This window comes from Melospiza georgiana, chromosome 7, assembly GCF_028018845.1.
Source record: "Melospiza georgiana isolate bMelGeo1 chromosome 7, bMelGeo1.pri, whole genome shotgun sequence".
NCBI classification, from domain to species: Eukaryota; Metazoa; Chordata; class Aves; order Passeriformes; family Passerellidae; genus Melospiza; species Melospiza georgiana.
The window spans coordinates 19980043-20002330 of record NC_080436.1 but is presented as its reverse complement, the minus strand read 5'-3'; the positions used below and the strand labels follow the sequence as shown (position 1 = coordinate 20002330).

The window sequence follows — 22288 nt, the reverse complement described above, 5'->3', positions numbered from 1 at the left end:
GCCAATCATGCCCTATTTCAACATCCTATTCCATTCATAACAGTTCAATAATTATTTGCTTACTGATAACTTGCTTTCAGGCTGTTTGTGTTCCCCATAATGGTGGTTTGCATTTATTTTGCTCTTTAGAATTGGACACTTGCTGTGCCATGCATGTTTGTCAAAACTTTCTATCTTCTGTCAGAAAGAGCTTTAGCATATCAAACAATTTCTGTTTGTCAAAAATCAGTAATAGAACAATCTAGTTACCTTCTATGTCAATAGGGTACTAACATAACTAGAGACCAGAAACAAAAGGCTATCAGACACTACACACTACTGCAAGACAGGCAGCTAAACCCACATTTCTATTTACTGTACTGATCATATAGCTGCGTCTTTAAGAAAAGCCTAGTACAAAAATTAGACACTGAATGGAATGGAAATGTACTTCAACAAGATACTGTCTGAGCACAAAGACATGAACCTTGCTGTTAAGCTTGAAAATGAAATTTCTTTCTAGTCTTCTGTGTCTCTTTACCATACTTCTATTTATTTATTTATTTTATCAAATGCCTATATAAAATACTTGTAGACATCTTATCTGCTGATTCTAATCGATACAATGCGTCAAGTCATGAAAAAATGTTAGTTTACAAAGACAAGTAGAGACAGACAGATAGAGGGAGCCAAATACAAACATTTACCCTACATCAAGTTATTTTTAAATAATACCACTAATAATAATTTTCAAAAATCCTATGGGAAACTGAACACATATGCACATGCATGCACACTTCATTATTCTGAATATCCTGGGACATTAAGATTTTATTAAATAAAAAACAGGTATGCATTTAATGAGCCTCTGAAATAAAACATGAGCTGGAAGTACCATCACATGGTTTAGATCGGCAACATTGTGCAGGTTTTCAATGTATTAGGTGTAAGACCTTATTTTCTTTTTTTTCTTTAATAAAAGCCATTTGGACTGAAATACATTTTTGCTTCAGGAATGTACTACTGTGCCAATGAATGAGAACAAGAGGAAGACTCAATATACAATGAATCCCATTAAACCCAATGAAGGACAATATCAGCACACATATTTAAGTCTCTTTTAAATATCTATCTTCCAAACATTTCTTCAGGCTTTAGAAATTAATACCAGAGCACAGTAAGTCCCAAACATTATTTAGATTTATATTCAAATCAACTTCTCTTAAAATTAACAATAATTAAGCTCAAGCATTGGTAAAAAAGGATGACAAGATACTCATACCCAACGCCTCATCTGACAGTTCTTCAATTAAACATATATAATGTACAAACTTTCCTCTTCAATTTAAACATGGACACACATCTATTCCTTGCTTCCAGACCAGGATACATGGTTCCATCCACTGTAAGACTAGTGACTACCAACATCTGAACATCAGTCATCCATATTAGTGATTAGAAGAAACTCTAGCTGTGAAAATAAAATACTGTGCCAAAACCTTAGAAGATAAGATACGTTTCTTGGGAAAAACAAGCAGTTAAATGAAAACATATTTCCATATACTTAATACAAAAGAATGAGCTGTAAATAACCATAAAATTAAAAGGAAAACTATTTTTTTAAAAATGCATAAGATTTTCAAAGTAATCATCAATGAAAAATGTGTGTCAATTGTGAAACAAAGAAGTCACTTAGAAAAAGGAAGCTTAAAAAAAGGATGTCAAAGCCACAGAACCTACATTTCCAATTGTATAAAAGAACCATCCTCCTCAAATAGTATTTTTCCATTTATAATAAATGCTTGACTGCCTGATGTTTCCATGTAGTCCCTACTTATAGCAAACAGAACAATGTTACAGAAGGTATTTCCTCCAGAGAAGGAGATGTTGCAGACCAGTCACAAAGAACAATTTCAAGATGAGTATTTTTCCCAGACCCTATAGGTATCCCAAACACCATGCATGAGAGAAATAATGGTAGGTGGAATAAAATTAGCTTCAACTATGAGAACATAAAGATATTAGCACAATTCTGTAGGAAGTGATAGCATGAAATGTTTCAAGAAATTAATTCAATAAGCAGAATTTTAAACAAATATACAGGTACTTGTCTGCAAATCAAACACTGCAATACTGAGTAACACATCATGAAAAGAAAGATATTTATCAACTGGGACATTGTTCAAGAGATGGTCTTACAGCAATGCTGACTGCAGTTCCTAATCCAGAATACCAAAGCGATACAAGTGTATTGTCTATTTCTTAACAAAAGACAATATTATCAAAGCACTTTTTGCTTTAAAAAATTTCTAAAATCAAAGCTCATCTGTCAGTTATTACAACTGCTGATGTGCCTAACATGAGAGTTTTTCTCTCAAAACCCAGTTAGAGGCAGCAAGGAGGTATCAGATCCTCATACAGAGAGGGAGCTACTCCCATCAATCACACCAGGTGAGACCACAGCCACTCACCTCCAAAGTAATTCAACAGCTTCCTTTCAATCTTATGATTCTCAATAGACCCTCAAAAAAAAACAGCTGCTGGTTTTTAAATGCCATATCAGATACAGGAACAGTGACCCAACAGATTGGGACACAACCTCCCAATCTAACCTCCCCTCCTAGTATCTATTTTCCCCTTGATTTGAAAGAGAAATTTATTTGCTTTAAGGGCTATGCACAACTTCTAAGTTGTCTAGTTGACAAAGACAGGCTAACAATGCTCATTCATTCTGAAAGGCACAGGGCTTAATAAATTAATATGAAGAAGAAATAAGTAACAATATTCAGTAACTTAAGGACGAACAACTGTTAACAAGAATAACAATCTCTTGCAAAAATCTCTATTAATTTATTTGTAAAGCAAAACAGGACAAAAGCCCCCTCTATTAAAAACCCCAAATCCTACTTTCTAGGGTAAGACCTGTGCACAGTGCAGTGAAGGGGACTGTGCTTCTAACACTTAACAACCCAAAAGAAACACAGTCTCTGTGTCTCTTCTACTTTTCTGTTACTAATGGTGTTTCTCATGAGTATCTTCAAATGTGAAAGAGATTTTGACATGACTATCTACAGGCTTACAGTCAAACTACTTTATTCTAAAATAAGTAAGAGTGAAATTCACTCAACTGCCATGGCAGATTAGAAGCATTGTTAGCAGACAGCAGTTCATAAGACTATACAAGCCAACTATAAAACTGGTAGGGCATCAAACACCCATAGCTGCAGTCATTCAGCAATACAACTGAACCCACAGAAACGGATATAAACAGATCAGAAACTAGTGATGATGGCCAAACCAAAAAATTAAAAACACTGGGAAGGGCATCTGCACAGGGAGGAAGAAAAGGAAGAGAAGATGGGAAGCAAAGCTGAACTGTTCAAAGCAGGTTTGGGTGACATGCAGCTGACAAGACAGGGATCATACACACAGCAATGAAGTTCAGAAGTTGCTTGTAGCTGACACTGATGCTCTCCGAGTATGTGAAGCCTGGTGGGTCATTGTCACAGCAAATGTCAAACACTAGCTGCAGGTGAGGTGGCCGTGATGCACAGATATCACCACAATTTCAGAAGGCTTTAAGCATTCACCCATACAGTAACACCATACCACAACAGAAGGCATCAAGTGTATGCCCAGACAGACCTACATCGTATCACTTCAGAAGGCTTCAAGCACCTGCCCTTCTTCTCCTTCAGCACAACCTTTTATATCCTTATCTGCATGCATCACACCTGTGTGCCCCTTTGGTGGCTGCTCAGTGTCCCTGGGCACTCCCTGTCCCACTGCCTCCAATGCTGCTCACCTGCCCTGCACAGCTGCACCCACTGGGGATGAGGCTCCCACAGCCCCAGTCCCCACAAACTGTGCACCTACAGGCCATGGCTGCTGTGCTGGGCTGGTTCTGGAGCTCTGGGATGCTGGGCTGTCACGTGTCACTCTGAACACTGGAGAGGCTCTTCTTCATTTCCCTGCTCACCCTTCTCTCTACAGTCTGCAGCCTTTGAGGGGTTCTAAGCATAGTATGATGGTACCTTAATCTGCCCAGGACAGACCTTCCCAAAATCCAGCTTTCCCTCTACTATGACCAGTCCTCTTTTTGCTAGCTCAGGAGTCAGCATATTCTAAGTAAACCACTGAGGTTTCATTTCCTGACTTGGCAACCTACACTATAGCTATTTAGTAGTGCCATGTTGTAATCAGGTGGAACAGAATTTTTGAAAAAAGCATCACCATAAAACACTGCCCATTTTTAAAACATACAGAAACAACTCATTTGAAAAAATGTACTGTCCTAATACATAGGAACCAATACATTTGGCACAGACCAAACTTGCTATCAGAGATAGACCATCACATCTGGGCAGAAGGTGAACACTGGAGTGAAGTCAGACTCCAGGAAGGTGCTTTTGTCTCTGGAGGAAGGTCACACATGAAGCTGAGAATGGGATCCATCTTTCCATGCTTAAAGACATGTCCCCAACAACTGCTATTACCCAAACAATATGCATTCACATTCAAACAGACAGGGGACTCCAGAGGGGCAGGCAAAAGAAAGCACACCAAAGCAGGAAGTCTGGCAAAAGAAATCATCCAGGCCAAAAGACTGGACTGGAATTAAGCCAGCAAGGATGGGATGAAATCAAAGCAGAGAGAATCTGGCAAAGACCCATGGAGAACATATCAGCTAGGAAAACAGTGGGGCAAAAAGTATGGGATAAATAGAACAACTGAATGAAGTCACTGGAATTGTAAAACAGAAGACTCCAAGAAGTCAATTGGCAATGTCAGGACATGGTGCTAGAAAGAAAACAGACTGCCATTTGGCTGATGGATGACTAATTAATTTGTATTCATTAATTCATTTGTATAAGAAACAATAAATAATAACTGTTTATTAAGCAAATAACATGCACTATCCCTTACTATACTAGGTAGGTGCTCCATGAAAAACATTTGCAATTCCCTAGTTTTGAAAGTCTGAGCTGTAAGACACACTCAGTCAGGCAGTAAAGATGTAGCACAGGATGCCTAACTTTTGGATCTCATTAGCTTTGAATATCTGACTTCTCAACTTGTGTGTGCAAAACTTTACTTATACCCTTATACCCAGATAACATAAATCTCATAATATTCTTTTAAAACATTTCAGTTGTAAGGCAGGAACAAGAACTGTAATATATTTTAAAATATTATTTTCCAAATTTGTAAACATAGAAGACAACCTTAAAATCATTAAGCAGCTATGTCAAGAAAACATGTCAACACCACCTTGGCATTACAAGCTATGATTTGAAAATTCCTTCAACTAATTTCTCAAATATATTTATCAGAATAAAATGTCACTGCCTAAACATCCATACCTGCAGAAATACAACCAAGGATTCCAAGGCTCCATTTATTACCATAAATGGTAATAAATAATTCCATTTATAACTTTGTTTCCTAACTAGTTTAAAAGTGAAAGACCTACTGAAAGAGATTAGTTCATACTCAAACCTATGGAGTGTTCCTTTTACTTGACCCTTGATATTTCTTTCTTCATGTCAGATTTCCCTACTTCCTCCATTTTTTTTAAATATTTGGAACATCTGAAGCAATATGAAAAAGATGAATAGAAAAGGATTATTCACTCTCATAATACAAGATCTAAGGAGCATCAAATGAAATTATGATGTGGCAGATCCAAAACAAGCATAAGGAAGTACTTCTACATATAGCACATAGTTAAGCTGTGGAAGTCCCTGCTTCAGGATATTGGGATACCAAAAAGTATACTTGAGTTCAAAAGGTGAATGGGTAAATTTATAGAATAAATATCAGTCAAAAAGTATTAACCACAAGTATATCATATCTGGCTTAGTCAGTTCTACAATAACAGATTGCAAGAAGCTGGATGCACATAGTCTGTTTGCTTAATCTGTTCCTATAATCTTCCCTGGACATCTGTTAGTGGCCTGTCGGAAACATGACACCAGAAAAGATGGACCTTTCATCTGACCTAATTATACCTCTTCTAGCTTAAGAACACTGAAAATGCTATGAAAATTAATGGGCAAAATTTTATTTATTATGACATATGTGTCACTTTTCTAAATACACAGGAGCAAAATACTAAAGTCCTCTATCCTATCAACACTGATCAACATTTTTAACAGAATGCCTACCATAACATTTTGAGAAACAACCCCTTAAAATTATGTTAATGTACATTTGGATATTCAACAAGTCTGAATTATATTAGAGAAAACAATGTTTAGAAATCCATAATTAAGTCTCAGACAATTTAGTTACAATGCTAGAGATAGTAGAAAATCTTTAGCAGCATAAGTGGCTTTTTGAATTACAGTCTAGATAAGCATAGGATGAAATTCACTTTATTGGGCCAGAGAAATTGAGTCTATAGATCAGATATGAAGCTTTAACATATACCAGTATCTCTGGTGCTTGCTGCAACTAAGCCCAAAATACCAAACCAAACATGATGCTAAGCTTGATCCACTACATCCACTCATTATTTAGCTCAATATATTTCATAACTGGAATCCATTCTGTGAGCCACTAGATGCATGCTCTATAGCAAGACTAAAATATAAAGCTTAAATATAAAGCTTACAAGGGCTGATAAATCAGATATTCTGGATTTATGTAACATCCTGGGGCTAGAATGCAGTTTAAACTGATTATTATTATTACTATTCTCACTATTTTCATGGTTAAACTAGAATACAGTATATCATAGTTAAGGTACTAGATCCAGATTTAAAAAAAAAATTAGGAATTATTAAAAGAAGAGTTTAAATACTCATTTAGAGTACAGCAGTACATATTAGGAATGGTTTCAGTGGATTCCCCCATAAACATCAAGATTACTGTCATCTGATCATAACACAAGTGCGACTAACACAGCTGCCGTGTCAGCTTCTCTTCAGGGGCTAGGTCTTAATCATAAATCAACTGAATGACTAATTCAACATTGTTAAAACCAGCAAGTAACTGCTTGGAGCCATTCCAGTTTTTACATCTTTCAAAAGGTCAATACACCTACTCAAACACACAATAGTCCTATCTTTCACAGTGTTTTATTCTTTCCTTGGATTGAAAAATGACACACTGGCACCTAAATATAAGTGTGCTTTAACTAACAATTAAAATGTTCATTAATTCTGAAAGAGTGACCGAGTAAAACAAAGAAAATTTCAGTTCTCCACTCCATACAAAATCAAAAAGCCTCTTCTCTCCTTTGCTGTTTTAAACACTTTTATAGTTGCAAAAGTCTGATGAAAAGAGTCTCTTGTTATATTATGAATTAAGCTCAGAAATAAACTTTTTTTAGAAGAATGACTACAACTAAATGTGGCTTGTATTTCAAATATGAATACCTACCCCTCAAAATAATAACAAAAATCAGAAAGTGGTATCTAACAGTAAAATATATTCTAATCATTTACATCTGCTTGCACCACATAAATGACAGAAGCCTACCGTTAGCATCCTTCATAGAAAACATTTATTCTGCTCTTAAATATAAAAGCTGTGTTGCATAAACAGAGGATTTAAGGCTGTGGCAGAGTAGCTGAAGGAAAGGAAATGGCAATCTTTCTGGTTCTAGTAGATGCCTTTCCCTATCACACAATGTTTCCCACTCATAAATACATGACAAATACTTCCTCAATCATTTTTTACGAGCAGGGATGCACAGGGGGTAGTCAATGGCTAGCTTGAGGGAAAATAGGAACAGCAGGAGGCAGAAACTGTACTGAAAATGGCTATGTGGTAAATTCTCTTCTGGAACATCACTCAGATACCCAGGCTTTGATCTTTCAGCTACAATTACACTCACATCCATGAGATCTGGGTATACTTTTTAAAAACTACATCGCTAATTGTAATAGAAACAGTTAAACTGTTTCATAATATGACTCCTCAACTCAAACATCTGATTTTTTACAAATTAAAAATTGCAATTTATCCAAAGATTTGCTTTCAATTGGGTTTAACTATGTCATCATCACAACCAGTCTCACAAAAAACATGGGGTGACTGGCGACAGCTAATCACAGACTGGCGTCGCCTAAGCAGTCTGGCTGCCATTAGGGTCTGGGCAATGGTGTTCACTGTACAATCAGAGCCACTGAGCTCTACCTGTAGTCAGCCAAATACAGGTGTGAGGATCCTTTTTAGGACATGGAAACTGACTCACCCATTTGCACATAAGCTTCCACATCCGTGCTCTTACAGCAAGCCTGAAGACCATAGCATTTTTACTTTGAAAAACTACCACCTTACAGTAACAGAGCAAATACAACTACCCTGATCTTAAATACTTCTTTGGGTAGAACTATTTCTTATATTTAAATTGTCATACTCAAAAAATTTTTAGAGGAAAAAATTATTTTAAAATTATAAAATTCGGACAAACATGAAGAGCTTACATTATTACACTGCTTGTGAAGCCTATTTGAAGTCTGTGTTTGGGACTGAGAGGGTTTGCTACTAAAATACGTTAAATTTTGTTCTTTAGTACCAACACAAAATGTCTTGGAGTATCAAAAGGACAGTTTTAGTTGCAGTAATTTCACAGAATTTATTCTAATGATTTATTGGAGTTAACCATCTGACATTAATTATTGTTTTGGCTTCCAGTCTATGAATGTTTATTTTTCAGTTTAAAGCCTTCTCACTCTTTGATATCATATGGAAATGAGAATTTTTAATGGAAAATTGAAACCATGTGCATCTAAGTACTTAATGAAGTACAGGGAGAAACAGAGGGTGTACTTTAGGAGAATTCAGATATTCCGCTTTAGATACTTTTGATTTGTTTGGATGAGTTACATGCATATATCTGTTCACAAACATACATTTATACATCTTCAAAGTGTCTCACAAGTACAGTGTTTAAAATTCTGAATTGTAAGAAAATATTTGCTGTTTGGTTGGGTTTTTTAAACTAAACACACTGCTATAGATTTTCCTTCATCATATGCTAACTACCCAATCTGTTCCCTCCTCCACAGAGGAATATTTATGCCATCTAGAGCTTCCAATGACATGCTAAATGCTGTACTTCCCAACAGTGGATTCCCACCTTATGTCTACCATGTTAGGATCGGATCTTCATCCACTTCACTGAACCTCTGATAGACTGATTTTGTAAACATTATGTACCTGAGTCACAACACTGATGCCAGAAATACCTGACTAAAATCTGAGCTATTCATGGCACTAAAGCCCACCAAAAGAGGCCTGTAAACCACAAGCAAGGCACAAGAAGTGGCAAGAAAGCCAGGCACCCAACTACAAACAGAAGAGTAACACTAAAATTGAAAGACTTCTGTGCAAGTCACATAGCTTTAGTCTTCTGGCACTCAATTCATTCCTTTGGAATGAAAAAGATGCTGTTCAGACAACCAGCATTAGAGAACATGATAAAGCTACATGTTTATTTAAATTAGTACTTCTAAATCAAATCTATTTTCTTCAATGTTAATGGCTTCACGTTAAATTGTAAGGATGGAAAGCATATTCTTTTCTGCAGTTTCAGTCAAGGTTTCACCATATGCATTGTACTCCAGCAGCATGTCAGTGGGAGCATAACAAGTAACAGCAGTGCAAGATTAGTTCACATAGCTATTTCAACTAATATCCTTGGTGATCTAAATGTGCAAGGAATTACTGACCATTGAAAAATGTGAAACAGAAATATAAGTTTAGACATTTAACCTGTATACTCACCACTTGTTTTTCTTTCTAATGTAGTCTTTTTCAGACAGATTAACCAAGTAGATCATTGGTTTTGAAGTAAAAAACAAATGTTTGTTCAAAACATCAATCTGGAAGTGAGAACAGAGGGAGAGAATTTTAAAAACAGTTTAAATCAACTTGAATAAATTTTATTATCATTTTCCTCGTGGCATGTCTGAGAAGGTTACAAGAATTCAAGTGTAATACATAAATCATATATAAGTATAGATTCAGCGAATAAATTCAACATTCAATAAGCTATGAATATGAAATTTTGAAAAAATACCAAAAAAACCAACAACTTTAAAAAGAACCAGTAACAGGTAGCAAAATTAGAAGTCAATTCATGGAGTAATATTTATAGCCTACCTCTTTGTCATTCCAATCATGATAGAAGCGGACAGCTTTCTTTTCATCTATTACCCATGTCTTGATTTTGCACATTACGTCCTACGCAAGATCAAAAAAAAACCCAAAGTCAAAAACTCAGCTGGATATCAAGACTATTCTCTTCCATAAACAAGGCGTGTATCCATTAAGATTCAAAACATAAACACAAATGAAAAATTAGATACTACCTTTTATAAACAAATTTTTACTCTCCCAGACAAGCAGAAATTGCTGCTTTCAAAGTCGCTAAAGAGCAATATGGATTATTGAAGTCATCCAAATCCACAATTAGAAAGTTAAATACACAAGGCTCAAGTATCATCTCTTGTCACCAAGAACACCAGCAGAGATCATAAAATATATGTAAAAATCAGTACATTTTAGATTGCTTTTCGAACTCAGTAAGATGCAACATTTCAGCATCCAGTGGGAGAGACCACGTACAATATAAACATGCCATTAAGAAAAGAGAATGGGTGGGACAAAACACAGCAAAAAAAATTTTTTTTTTTCTAAATTGTGAGCAAAAGAAATGGAGCCTATTATTGATGATCCACCCTCAAGAAATTAATTCAAACGGCCAAAGCCCTTTTTATTCCGCATTAATTTTTCGCCAACACCTTCTCCCTCCCCCCCCAAAATGAAACCTGCCAAAGCCTCCATTACACAATGGCAAGAGCCTTGCACTGGTGACCTCCAACCAGCTGCATTCACTTTCAGAACATCTCTCTCGGCAGGAAATCTAAAGGCCTTTTAGTTAGCAAGCTAGTGTGCATTCAGAAGGAGTAACTGCAGGAAGAGCCCAATGTGCTTTGTTTCTCTGGCCTTTCTTCACAGAAAGATTAATCATCTGTGAAATGGAAACGGCAAACAGCAAGTGACACAAACTGAACCCTTCAAGCCTTTCCTCATCAGTTTTGTGGTCGTGAATCCGAAAGCTGCGTGTGGCACGGTTTTCCTTACAGGCAGGTGTTAATAAAAGGCTCTTGGGTCTGAAAGGTCAAACTCTGCTCTTCTAGGAGTAGTACATTTTAGAGTCGCCTATTTTTTGTTGTAGATAATTTATGATCATGCTTTAAATAATGCATTTTTTTAAGCTGAAATTGATGCAACTGAGCATTAAGATCTTTATAATACAAGGAAACATTCCCTGAACTGTTGAGCACACAACATTTTTTGCACTTAATACTATGCAGTTGAAGTACATTTATAAACAACCACAAATAACATCAGTATTTACTATCGTCTTTTCTAGTCTTGCAGTAGCTTTAGTGGAGGGGAAAAAAAAAAAAAGCTCTTCTAAATCTTCAGATCCTGATTTGAAACCCTCCAGGAACAGGACTCCCCACAGATTTTAACAAGGAAGGGGCAAGCTAAAACTTTTAATGAAATCTAACATGTTCTGCCGAAGAATAATCACTTTTACTCTCCTATAACTGAATTTCACTCATAAATGTTTAAAAGTGGCTAATATAACACCATTTCCTACAAGGAGAAGATCAAAGTGCTATATTACAAATGCATTATGATTAAAAAAGCACTGTGCAGCTTTGCTATTAACTGTTCTTTAAACCCTAAAAGGCTTCCCATAGATCTCACTTGGCACTGCATATACAACCTTTGACAAGTAATGTAGACCATTTTTATTCATTGCCTAAAATTGTAGGCAATTATGTGCGTCACACTGGCCACCTGCAAATTCTGAATGCCTGCTCCAGTTGTCAGAGCAAAAAACTAATGTCGGAGGGGATTAATCTAGGGGGAGAGAGTCCTCTTTAATGGCTCCAGCAGGTGAAATGGCCCAGCTGGTTACTATGATGAGTGGCCAGAACAGCTTATGTAGAGACATGCAACAAGATTACACATAAAGAAGAAAACACTGGCACCATCTTATCTTTAACCCTATGTGCTTTTTATTTTTTTAATTAATCTGTATAAACAAGATAAGGGAAGCAATTCTACCAGTAAGTACTTTTCACTTAAGATATTTATCGTCAGCTTCTCTTTAAATACATATATATAAAAATCAACACAACCACCAAGATTCCTGTTCAGCAGTGAAGGAATTCTGGTTACACACTATTTTGGGTTTTGAACTAGTTCTATAGGCACCTACCACATGATTTTCAGCATTACAGTTTCTCCCACAATAGCAATGCATTGCTACATATAAATTGGAGTCAATAAAAAACTGACAGAAAAAAAACCCACCACAGCAGAAGTCACTGGAGCCAAACTTTTACGTTTCTGCTTAAGAAGAAATGAAATGTTTTGTACTCACACTGTAAGGGGAGCTACGTAACACAGAACCTCCACAAAATTTCAAGCATCAACACAGCAAATAAAGTTTGGCCTTTCTAAAGCCTGTCTAAGCACAGAGCTGCCAATCAAAACCTCTTCCACACTCATTTGCTACTTACAGTGACACACAGTCTAAATCCATTTTGGCACTGACCTAATTTTATTAATTACCTGTTTATACACCTGATTTAAAGCTGTTTGCAACTGCTGTTCTAAAGGAGTGATTACATGGACAATTTCCCCAGGTAAGGCAGATCTACAGCTGAGTATGCTAGGGACAACTAATAACCATCTACTTGCAATTTTATTTTGGTTTTATAGGGAGGCTGGCAAAATATTGTAAAACTTTCTGTAGGTAAAAGGATGGAAACTTGTGAGCAAATGCAGCATTTTTGTATGAAGCTGATGAAGCAGTGAGATACAAAGAAGTTCTCTCATGGACTATATGAGCAGCAGTCACACCATGCAGAATGTAAGTATGCAGTCCAGAAACTCAAAAATGGGTGAGCTGAACTTAGATTCCCCTGCATCAGTGGTGGTGTTCCACTGAAATGGGACTTAACTCTTTAACAAGAAATTGTTAAATACAAATGACAACATGAAGTAAGGCACATATTTCCACGTAATTTTTTTTAACTCAGCTGCCCCAATACTCTCAACATACATACAAATAGCACATTTTGGGGTTATTTCTCATGTAGCACCCTCTTTAATTATCTGCTTCTATTTAGGACTGGTAAAAGAGTACAACCTGATCTTTTTATCTTCTCTATCACTGTACTAGTCATTTAAACACATTTCATCACTACTCAAGTTAACTTTGAGACGCTTAATAAAAGAATACAAAGCAATGATCCACTTTGTTTTATTAGATCTGGCATCCCCAATTGTACACTTAGAGGTCAATCTGTCACAAGCAGAATGATCCACTTCACCTTCTTTGATGAGAGGTACTCTTGTTTTCCAACTAGCAACATTATAACAAAAGCCATTCAGAAAGCCACCAAAAATCCGCCCAAATTTCAATTTCCTTACAGTTGTCAAAGCATATGAAATGCAGCAAACTTAATGAATATCAAATATCTATGTTTGTAAAATCAGTTCATTTCTGACTATATGCATGGCAATATATTTAGCACTTACAAATACTCAGTATATTTAGCCCTACAAAATACAATGATTTTAATTATGTCCTGCACTCATTTTCCAAAGACCACAAGTACTCAACCCACAAATGCTAAGCAGGACATTAACAGTAAGTCCAGCAGTATAAAATAATGAAATACATGTAAATTGCATATAGCAGATTTACCAAGACCTACTCATGAAACACTACTGTGCAGAAAAATGTGCATACATTAATAGACTTTCTGGATGAATGATAGTAATAATGTGTGCCAATGCCAAATTCTTCTTACAGCATGAGGGACTAAACTGAAGCTTGGAAACCCACTTGCCTACTTGGCATCAGAGAATTGTGATTTTTTTGTTGTAAATTACCAGGGCATGTAATTAACTTCCGTAAATTTAATAAAGAAATAAGCAGTTGTGAGGATTATCACTTCACACTTCAAAGTGCAAGTGAATTCCCTGTGATCCTGCAGGCAGTGCAAAAGTCTCCACTAGTACAGAGTAACTGTGAGTACAGTAAGGTTTTTCCCCCACCAAGGGACATATGCAGTGTTTTTCAGTATCTTATTCATTCCTTTCGAAACTTCCAAGATGTAAAAACTTACCATCTCCCTGTAAAAGATTCAAAAGCACTTTCACTTTTTAATAAATGTTTCCATTGTCTAAAATTCTATTATTTACACTTCTCTGCTGCTAGGAAAAGCTACAAGGAGTACCTAAAACATTATCTGTAGCTCTTAGTTAGCTCCTCTCACTTCATTCCTAAGTCCAACACCTTTGCATATCAGTAATGAAGATGGTGGTGCACAAATAACCCAATCTGACTTCCCTAAGGAATCTGGCTCAGTGGCAGAAGGTGTTTCTTTAATAAATCACTGCATATACTAAATGGATTCAACACCACCTACCCAGTAGGTCTAAGAATACAACTGTAAATAAAAACCCCAATGTGTGTGTTTCTGATGGCACTCCAGAAAAACTCTCTGCCTTTCCCTGGTTACCATCGTTCAACAGCCAAAAAAGGCCATGTTAATGATACACACATTCTGGGAACAGTCACTTACAAACACTGGGAACTATGTAGGAACCAGAACTGCCCCACAGCTCTAAAAAAGCAAACCATACTTTTGAATACAAAACCCTGAAGTTCATACACTGTTGGGCAGGGGCAAAGGGAGGGTGGATAGAGTATTTACCAACACAGCACTTCCCTCTTGCAAGAGTGGCTGAGAAGCCTGGAGGGTCATAAGCAAATGAACTGTCCTGTAACTAGAAGAATAATGCAATCTTGGAGTATATAAATAGCCTAGTGTCCAACAGGAATAATTTTATACTTATCTCTGCTGAAATGATGAAAAATTGGAGAAAAAAACAGAGGTTTTGAGAATGTGCTTATGCACGAAGATTTGGCGTTCTTAAATTCTATGCTTTTATTCTTATTGCATATATATATATATATAAAACAAAAATATCACATATGCAGGGTTTTTCACACTACCATAGAGAAATCAAATGACTGCTAAAGCTTGACAAACATTGACTAAAATTGTCTCATTTCTATACAGTGAAGATAATTAATTATTGGCAGAGCTAATACAAGTAAAAGTAATTTAACTCTAGCCTGAAAATACTTTAATAAAGGTTAATTTTTCCTGTAAGACGTTCCATTCCACAGTTGTAAGAATTAAGTTGGGATATGCAAGGGATCAAACCAGATAATTATTATTCCATCTGACCTTCAAAATTTCAAAACGGTTTTTCAGATACAGATAGAGAAGAATGCTATTTGAGGTTCTCATGGCTACTTCAACTGTGCTGCACCAAGAGCAGTTTACTGAGTACACATGAGGTGGATGGAGTGCACTGAGCCCACAGTCCTTCTATTCACAGCTTTCCTTGGAAATCTTTTCACTTCCCTTGAGCAGAGCCTCAGCTGTCTGCTCTTCCTGGAGGTTTTGTGGCAATTTAGAAGACTGAGGATGAAGCAACATGGTAAGAATTTATTCCAAAAACACTGTTTAAAAACAATGGTATTTTAAAGGACAACTAAGACACATTTGGCAGTTTAAAGAAAAGGCTAGATCATGTTTTTACATTGTGCTAAGTGTTTAAATAAGCTGTAGCAGCTGGGTGCAGGAAAGAGAACAAGACAGGTACTGCACCAATTGGAGTGACAATGAGCTCCTCTGTGGTACAAAACAATGTCTAATCTCTTACAATTCCCTTGCTCACTGACTTTAATAAAAATACAATGGGCCAAGTAATGGATTTAGGACAAGTCCTTCTATTTAATATCTTCTCACAGAGCCAGTACAAGCTGTACACGATAAAAGATTTACTTAGAACTAGATGTCAATAATGTTTATGAACCACAACAAGCACTTTCACCCAAAACATTCTACAGGCATTCCAAGCAATGTAACTCCTGTTAATAATCCCCAAATTCTCCTGTATGGGTCATCCTTGCAGCCTCTACAGCATTATATATGAAACAACTCAGCCACGGGTTGTTTCTCAAAAAGCAAGCAAGAATAAAGAAAGCAGTCCATCTACAAGTGATTATTTCCAGCAGTTCAGAAATTCAGAACAGGGAAATTGCACTGAAAAGTAAAATTAAATATCTTTCGCAGAGTTTCATTAAACTTTCCTTATTCCATTAGCCACTCACAAAAATTTTCAACTAAATCCATGTGTGAATGCATTTGTTGTAGATTTGTGTGAATTAAGGTGAATGAAAAAGGTGTCTTTTTCAGAATACAGTTATTTTTATACAGTGTTATTTTGGCATATGCACATCGAGTTTAAAACTACTTAGATCTAGACATACTAAGGGAGGCATGATTTACAAAATTAATTACTTTAAGCTACTTGTCAAATCTACACAGGAAAATCAGACTTGACAGAAAATATTTAAGCACTGACTTTTCTCTGTCTACTGATAATACCAAAAAAATCCAAATGTGTGTTTACACATTATGTATTTTTAAGTCAGGCTTTACTACCAATCAATTCACAAACATCTGCCATGCTACATTCAAAATGTTCTCCAGAATGAACTTTAATTTCCTCTAAATACCACATTAAGCACAGTAAATGGTCCACTCAAGATTTTAGGCATAATTATGTGCATTAAGAATATAAATATTTTCTCGATTCCCTATGATTTAAGTTAGCAATTGTAAAAGCCATCAGCAGAGAGTATGTCAACAGTGCATGTGTACACTGCTCCTTTCTTTCCCTCTCCTGTGGAACAAACTGGCCTCTCAAACTCTCCTCGCACAAGGAGACAAAATAAACTGGAAAAAAAAACTTATACAATTCATGACTGTATTTATCTTCAACTTGGAATAGAAGAAAGGTGAACATTCCCAACTGACATCATCAGTTGGAGGAAATAAGAGTTCATCCATCCGTGAGAACTCTGGCAAGTGCTTGCAGCAAGAGGTCAGCAAATTCTGCTTGGCACATCCCATTCATCAGAATATTGCAGGAAGGAAAGGTTTTCAGCCAGTATATATTGGTAGTAAGAACAAACTGAATCTACCAGCTCTTTGCTGTATGTGAAGTATCCCCCACACCATACTGGTGATTTTAACAACAAATGATGAACAAAAGAACATCTTTCAAACAGTTACTATATTCTCAGGACAGGACCAAGACATTAAATGTAAGGGAGGAGAATGGAAGGGATTAAAGCTACTTAAACCACCATTAGGAATATTTTGCTTTACTCTTCATAGTACATATATGCTGACAAATACACTGGCCATAGGCTGAGTCTAAGTGTTCATTATTAGATCATTGTCCATCACAGTAACAAAACAAAGCTTGATGCCTTTCTTTTAAGCTGAATAGGCACTATGGTGGTTCTCATACTATTATACAAAAAAGGAGTCTCTAACTGCTCTTGCATAACTGCAATTGCTCTTCCTGTTAAAAAATGTGCTTGATTTGATAAACTAATCTTATTTTTAAAATGACAGACTTTAAAATGGAGACTGGTGAAAGCATCGCATTCAACCCAACACTGGAAGATCAAATCCAGTGAATGCTGATCCTGATCTACTGTAGAAGCTGCCTTTCAACAGAGAATTGGAAGGTCAAACACTGTGCACACTGATTCTGACCTAAAGATTGGTTCTTCATGTCACTAACATCAAAAATCTGCATCAGCTCAACTATAAACAACAGCCTTGCAGTCAGATATGTAGATCTCAATACTGTTAACATAAGAATTATTTTGTGCTGGAATTCAAGATTTTGGGCACCGACAAAGGGCTCTCTCTGTTGCAGAGCTGTCAATTCTAAGGACTAGAACTGAATCAGGCTAGAAGGACATTGGAAGAGAATCCTGAAATAATGTTCACTTCACTGCATTAGATAGTATTAACTTAGAGACTTGTCTCTAGGACTGAAAAATCCTACCAATTAAAAAATACTTTTTAAGATTATTTTATCATTTGTACATTCTGATTTATAAAGTCATTCATATTTGAATTTGACTTTCAAATCTCCAGCTATCCAAAATGACAGATCAATAATAAGCTAATAATAAAGTTTAACTCAATATCTATCTAATGTCTCTGCATATACTATCATCAGACAGATTTAAAATATAAAATCAAAAGTACTCTGACTGCTTTCTGAAATTATATCAGCACTGTTTTAATACATTCAAATAAAGGAGTATTTTTATTCTATAATATCTCTTTAGAAGGTTATAGCCAAAATACTATTTAGAGGTATATAAAGTCTGAAAGACTAGTACCCTTAGTAACAGTAAACAGTCATTTCTGAGAAGGCAGTGGGAATACTTGCAAAACGGACAATACATGTGTAAAGGAAGCTATTCCAAGCTTATGTCAACATGACATGTTGGTGATCTTGGATCATATTGTGCCACTGATTTTTAAGTAGAACTTGAAAATTATTTCATTGATAGCTCCTTAACAACAGTAAGCTATTTTATTTCTGCTGACAGGGGATCAATTCTCTGAGAGACAGAAGAATTAACATGATTCAACTGCCAAGCCAGGTCACTGCACAAAGGTAAATTTACCACCTGTAGGCAATGTAGGCTTTCACAGAGGAAAAATGATAATTAACAAGTTATAACACCATGCAAAATGCAGGCAATCAAGTACAAATCTCAGATTTAAGTCTTGCTGACTGATATATAGTGCCAATTTTTTATTTTTCTCCTCCAAAACCTTTTGGAGATTTCAGACTACCAAGTTACAATGGTGGTGGCTTATTGATAAAGCAAATATTCTAAAGCAGACAATTCATATTTATAAAATGAGACAAATTACTTCTAAAACTCTCAACCAGTTGAAATTCTTGAGACGTTCTCAAGCATCTTCACCTTGAATTGTTCCAAAAGGAATGGGGGAAAGAAAACAATAAAAAAGAGAGATACTAAAATTTTAACATAGTGCTTAAAAAAAACCCCAAAACAATCCATGAATATCAAGTCTTTTCCTTCATAACCTCCCAATTTTCCTGAAAGGGAAAATGACTGGGAACACTTGGTGCACAGACAAGAGCTGTTTGTTCCTCATCTCTGCTACAGAAGAAAAATATTCCTAAGAATAGAATATTAGCAATGGCTGTGTATTATATTGGCAAATAATTTTAAAAGGCAAATCTTGAGAAGTTGTCTCCCAGTCCTGTCCCATCCTCTATTTTTTTGAAGACAATCTGTTTGGAAAAAAGTATTCATTTCAGGCCATACTGTCTCTTCATAATTTTTTTTTTTTTTTTGCACTAGAAAAAGCAAGCCTTGAACAGTAGCTGCAAGTGCATGGAAACATTACAAATTGTGCTGGACAGGGAACTCTCCCTGTGACAGACAAGCTAAATGCAGAGTGCAATGGACTGGGGAAGTGCAGACTGACCAAACTGCCAAAATATACTCCTAACGTCTGGCTACCCTTTTAGGAAGGTGGAATAATCTTGAACTGCTTTTTTCACTAATCCCACAATGTTTCCCTCCTAGACCTGTAAATCATTTATGCATAGTCAATCCTGCTATAGTGTACTATAGTATATTACATATAATGCAACCACAGGCCTTGTGCAAGCCAAAACATGAAAGGAAAAGAGGCAAAGCAAACTGCACAGGAGTGCCTCCCAACCCAGTGGATGAATGTCTGAAGCCCTGTAGTGGCCAGAAATGCCCAAGAGCAGCTGTTACAGTCCTACAGCTACACAAACCTGCTTCTAGAAGCTGCATAACTGGACCTAAGGATTGATTTACCAGGAGAAGAAAGGAGGTTTCACAGGCCTTCACCAAAAAAGTCCACTTTATGAAGTCTAGTGTATATACATTACAATTCAAGCATGCAAGTCACAGGGAAGAGAGGCAAGAAGGTCCAAGATCAGCAAGATTCAGAGGCATTATGCCCCCCATTTCCTTGAAGAGATTCCCTAGTGACTATAGTTCCTCCATGCAGCCTTTGTCTCAAGGGAAGCATTAATTTGTGCTTCCCCACTGTTTAGCCACCCCCTCCCATGAAACAAAGGAATTTCACGCCTTTGAAACCTCCATTGTTGTTGACAAACTCAGCTGAGACTGGTCATGTGTAACAGCTATTATTGGGAACAGAACGGGCAGAGCAACATGACGTCAAGAACCTGATCTTTTCTGTGCATCTGCTCATAAAAACAGGATTAAGGAAACACAACAAATGACAGGAAGTGTGTTACAAATATAAGGTGACAAAGTCATTTTGACAGGTGAACAACAGATGAAGTAACAGTAAGGAGACTGAAGGAAGAGGCAATGAAATGGAGGAAAAACTGAAGCTGGGTAAAAAAATATTAATAATAAAGATTTGAAATTTTTCTTTAATTAATCTAAATTGCATTTCTAGATTTGAAGTTTTTTATTTACTGTCTCTCTTAATTTGAGGACAATCTGATATTTTCTGTTTTCAAAGACATACCAACTTCCTGTAATTAAAAAATGACTAAGAACAACTCCTACCATACAACCATAACTATACCTACCACCCATCAAGTTATCTGATCACTTTTACAAACTCTATTTAAAACACACTTCAGTTATGATTCTTTGTAATCACAAAAGTGCCAACTTCTTCCTTCACACAAGAAGAACATACATTGTGATACAAAATCCTCAAAGCATCCACAGAGGTACACTCAAAAACTAGATAGGAATGTTCCATCACAAGGAGCTGAGCAAAGCTGTTTCCAAAGACAGCCACACAACAAAGTGAGTGAGAAGAGCTCGAGGCTGGGCAGAACAGCATCACAGCATTCCTCATTTTCATCCTGTCATACCAATGTGAAATTTAGCTTTAGGATGAACTTTGAATTCGCTACGGACAGGATTTTTGCTTGCCCCTTTCTTTAACATGAATTAAAAGGTGAAATACTGTGTGAATGCTATTTGAAACTGCAGGCATAAACTGCACTGTTCGTCTAAGCATGTGAAACCTTTTGTGAAAGATAAAAATCGCTGCCCACATGTACTCAGGGCTGGGTTCACATGACAGATAAGACCTGAAATGAAGGTTCTTAAATGAAGGTTCTCTCTCTCTGGGCTTACATAAAGCCTTTAAATCTTCCAACAATAGCTATTTTTTCTGGCCTAGACAAATCAAGAAATAAAACAGTTTTCATGCCAGATGAAGACTAGTTCTTCACCAACAGAAGGTACCATGGAAGTGCTTTTTAACACTGCATCATGGAGCAGAATATTTTGGAGGGGGGTGTTCACTTTCAGCTCCTGTCTGTTTCCAGACACTAGGCAGGGTCAACAAATTTCACTGCACTTCAATATTGATAAATTAACCTGGCAGCACCAATACAGCAATGTTTTTCTTCTTACTTGGTTGTCACCGACATCTTTTCATAAAAATCCTTTCTTTAGGATTTTTCCCCCTTCTGAGAAGCTGTGGCCTCAGCAACAAAATGTAAAGAGTGGTTATCTGCTGCTGGGAAATTCAACAGGTGGATCCGTGATTGGTCTTGGGTGGATGTTTGGATTTACTGACCACTCACGGCAGAGCTGGGTCTCGCTCTCTGCTGAGATACAGACCCTTGTATTCATTCCTTTTCTATTCTTAGCTTAGCTAGCCTTCTGAGAACTTTTCTCTCTATTCCTTTTGGTATAGTCATAATGTGATATATATCATAAAATAATAAATCAAGCCTTCTGAACATGAGGTCAACATTCTCACCTCTCTCTTCATCCTGCAACCCTTGCAAGCTCTATAATACTTGGTATCAAAAAATCCATCTGAGAAAACAGTATCTTCTTAATATTACTTGCTAGACATAAATAATTTATTTCCACACAGATAAACTGTTGCAACAATTAGAAAATGCATTTTATATATCACCTGAAATATTTATAGAATATTAATGACAAAGAAAAATGAAGGACTATTGGCAAAGTATAGGGGAGTCAAAAGACAAGTAGGAGTAAAACAACAATTTGCAAAAAATATACTTGGAAGTTGATAATTATTATACATTACTAATTTACAAAGAAACATCACTACTACCCGATGATAATTGAGCTCATTTAAGCAGATTTCTACAACAACATTCTAAAATTAATTTCAACTAGCAGTCTTCATTTAACATGCGCTAAAAGACACAAAGTGCAATCACAAAAAAAAATACATTCACTTGCTGGCTACAGGAATACTAATATCAACATAATACTAGAACTTAACAGCAGGAATAAGTCAGAAGTAACTCTGAATTA

The 22288-nt window shown here is 36.3% G+C and overlaps 1 protein-coding gene across 1 annotated transcript in view; it reads right to left on the bottom strand.

Annotated features, from left to right (window-relative positions):
• OLA1 (Obg like ATPase 1) overlaps positions 1-22288 on the bottom strand; it is a 92528-nt gene that overhangs the window by 26116 nt on the left and 44124 nt on the right. Inside the window, exons 6-7 of the mRNA XM_058027945.1 lie at positions 10096-10176; positions 9718-9815 (exon numbers count right to left, since the gene is read on the bottom strand). Coding sequence (XP_057883928.1) covers positions 9718-9815; positions 10096-10176 — 179 coding nt within the window. The remainder of the gene's footprint in view (positions 1-9717; positions 9816-10095; positions 10177-22288) is intronic.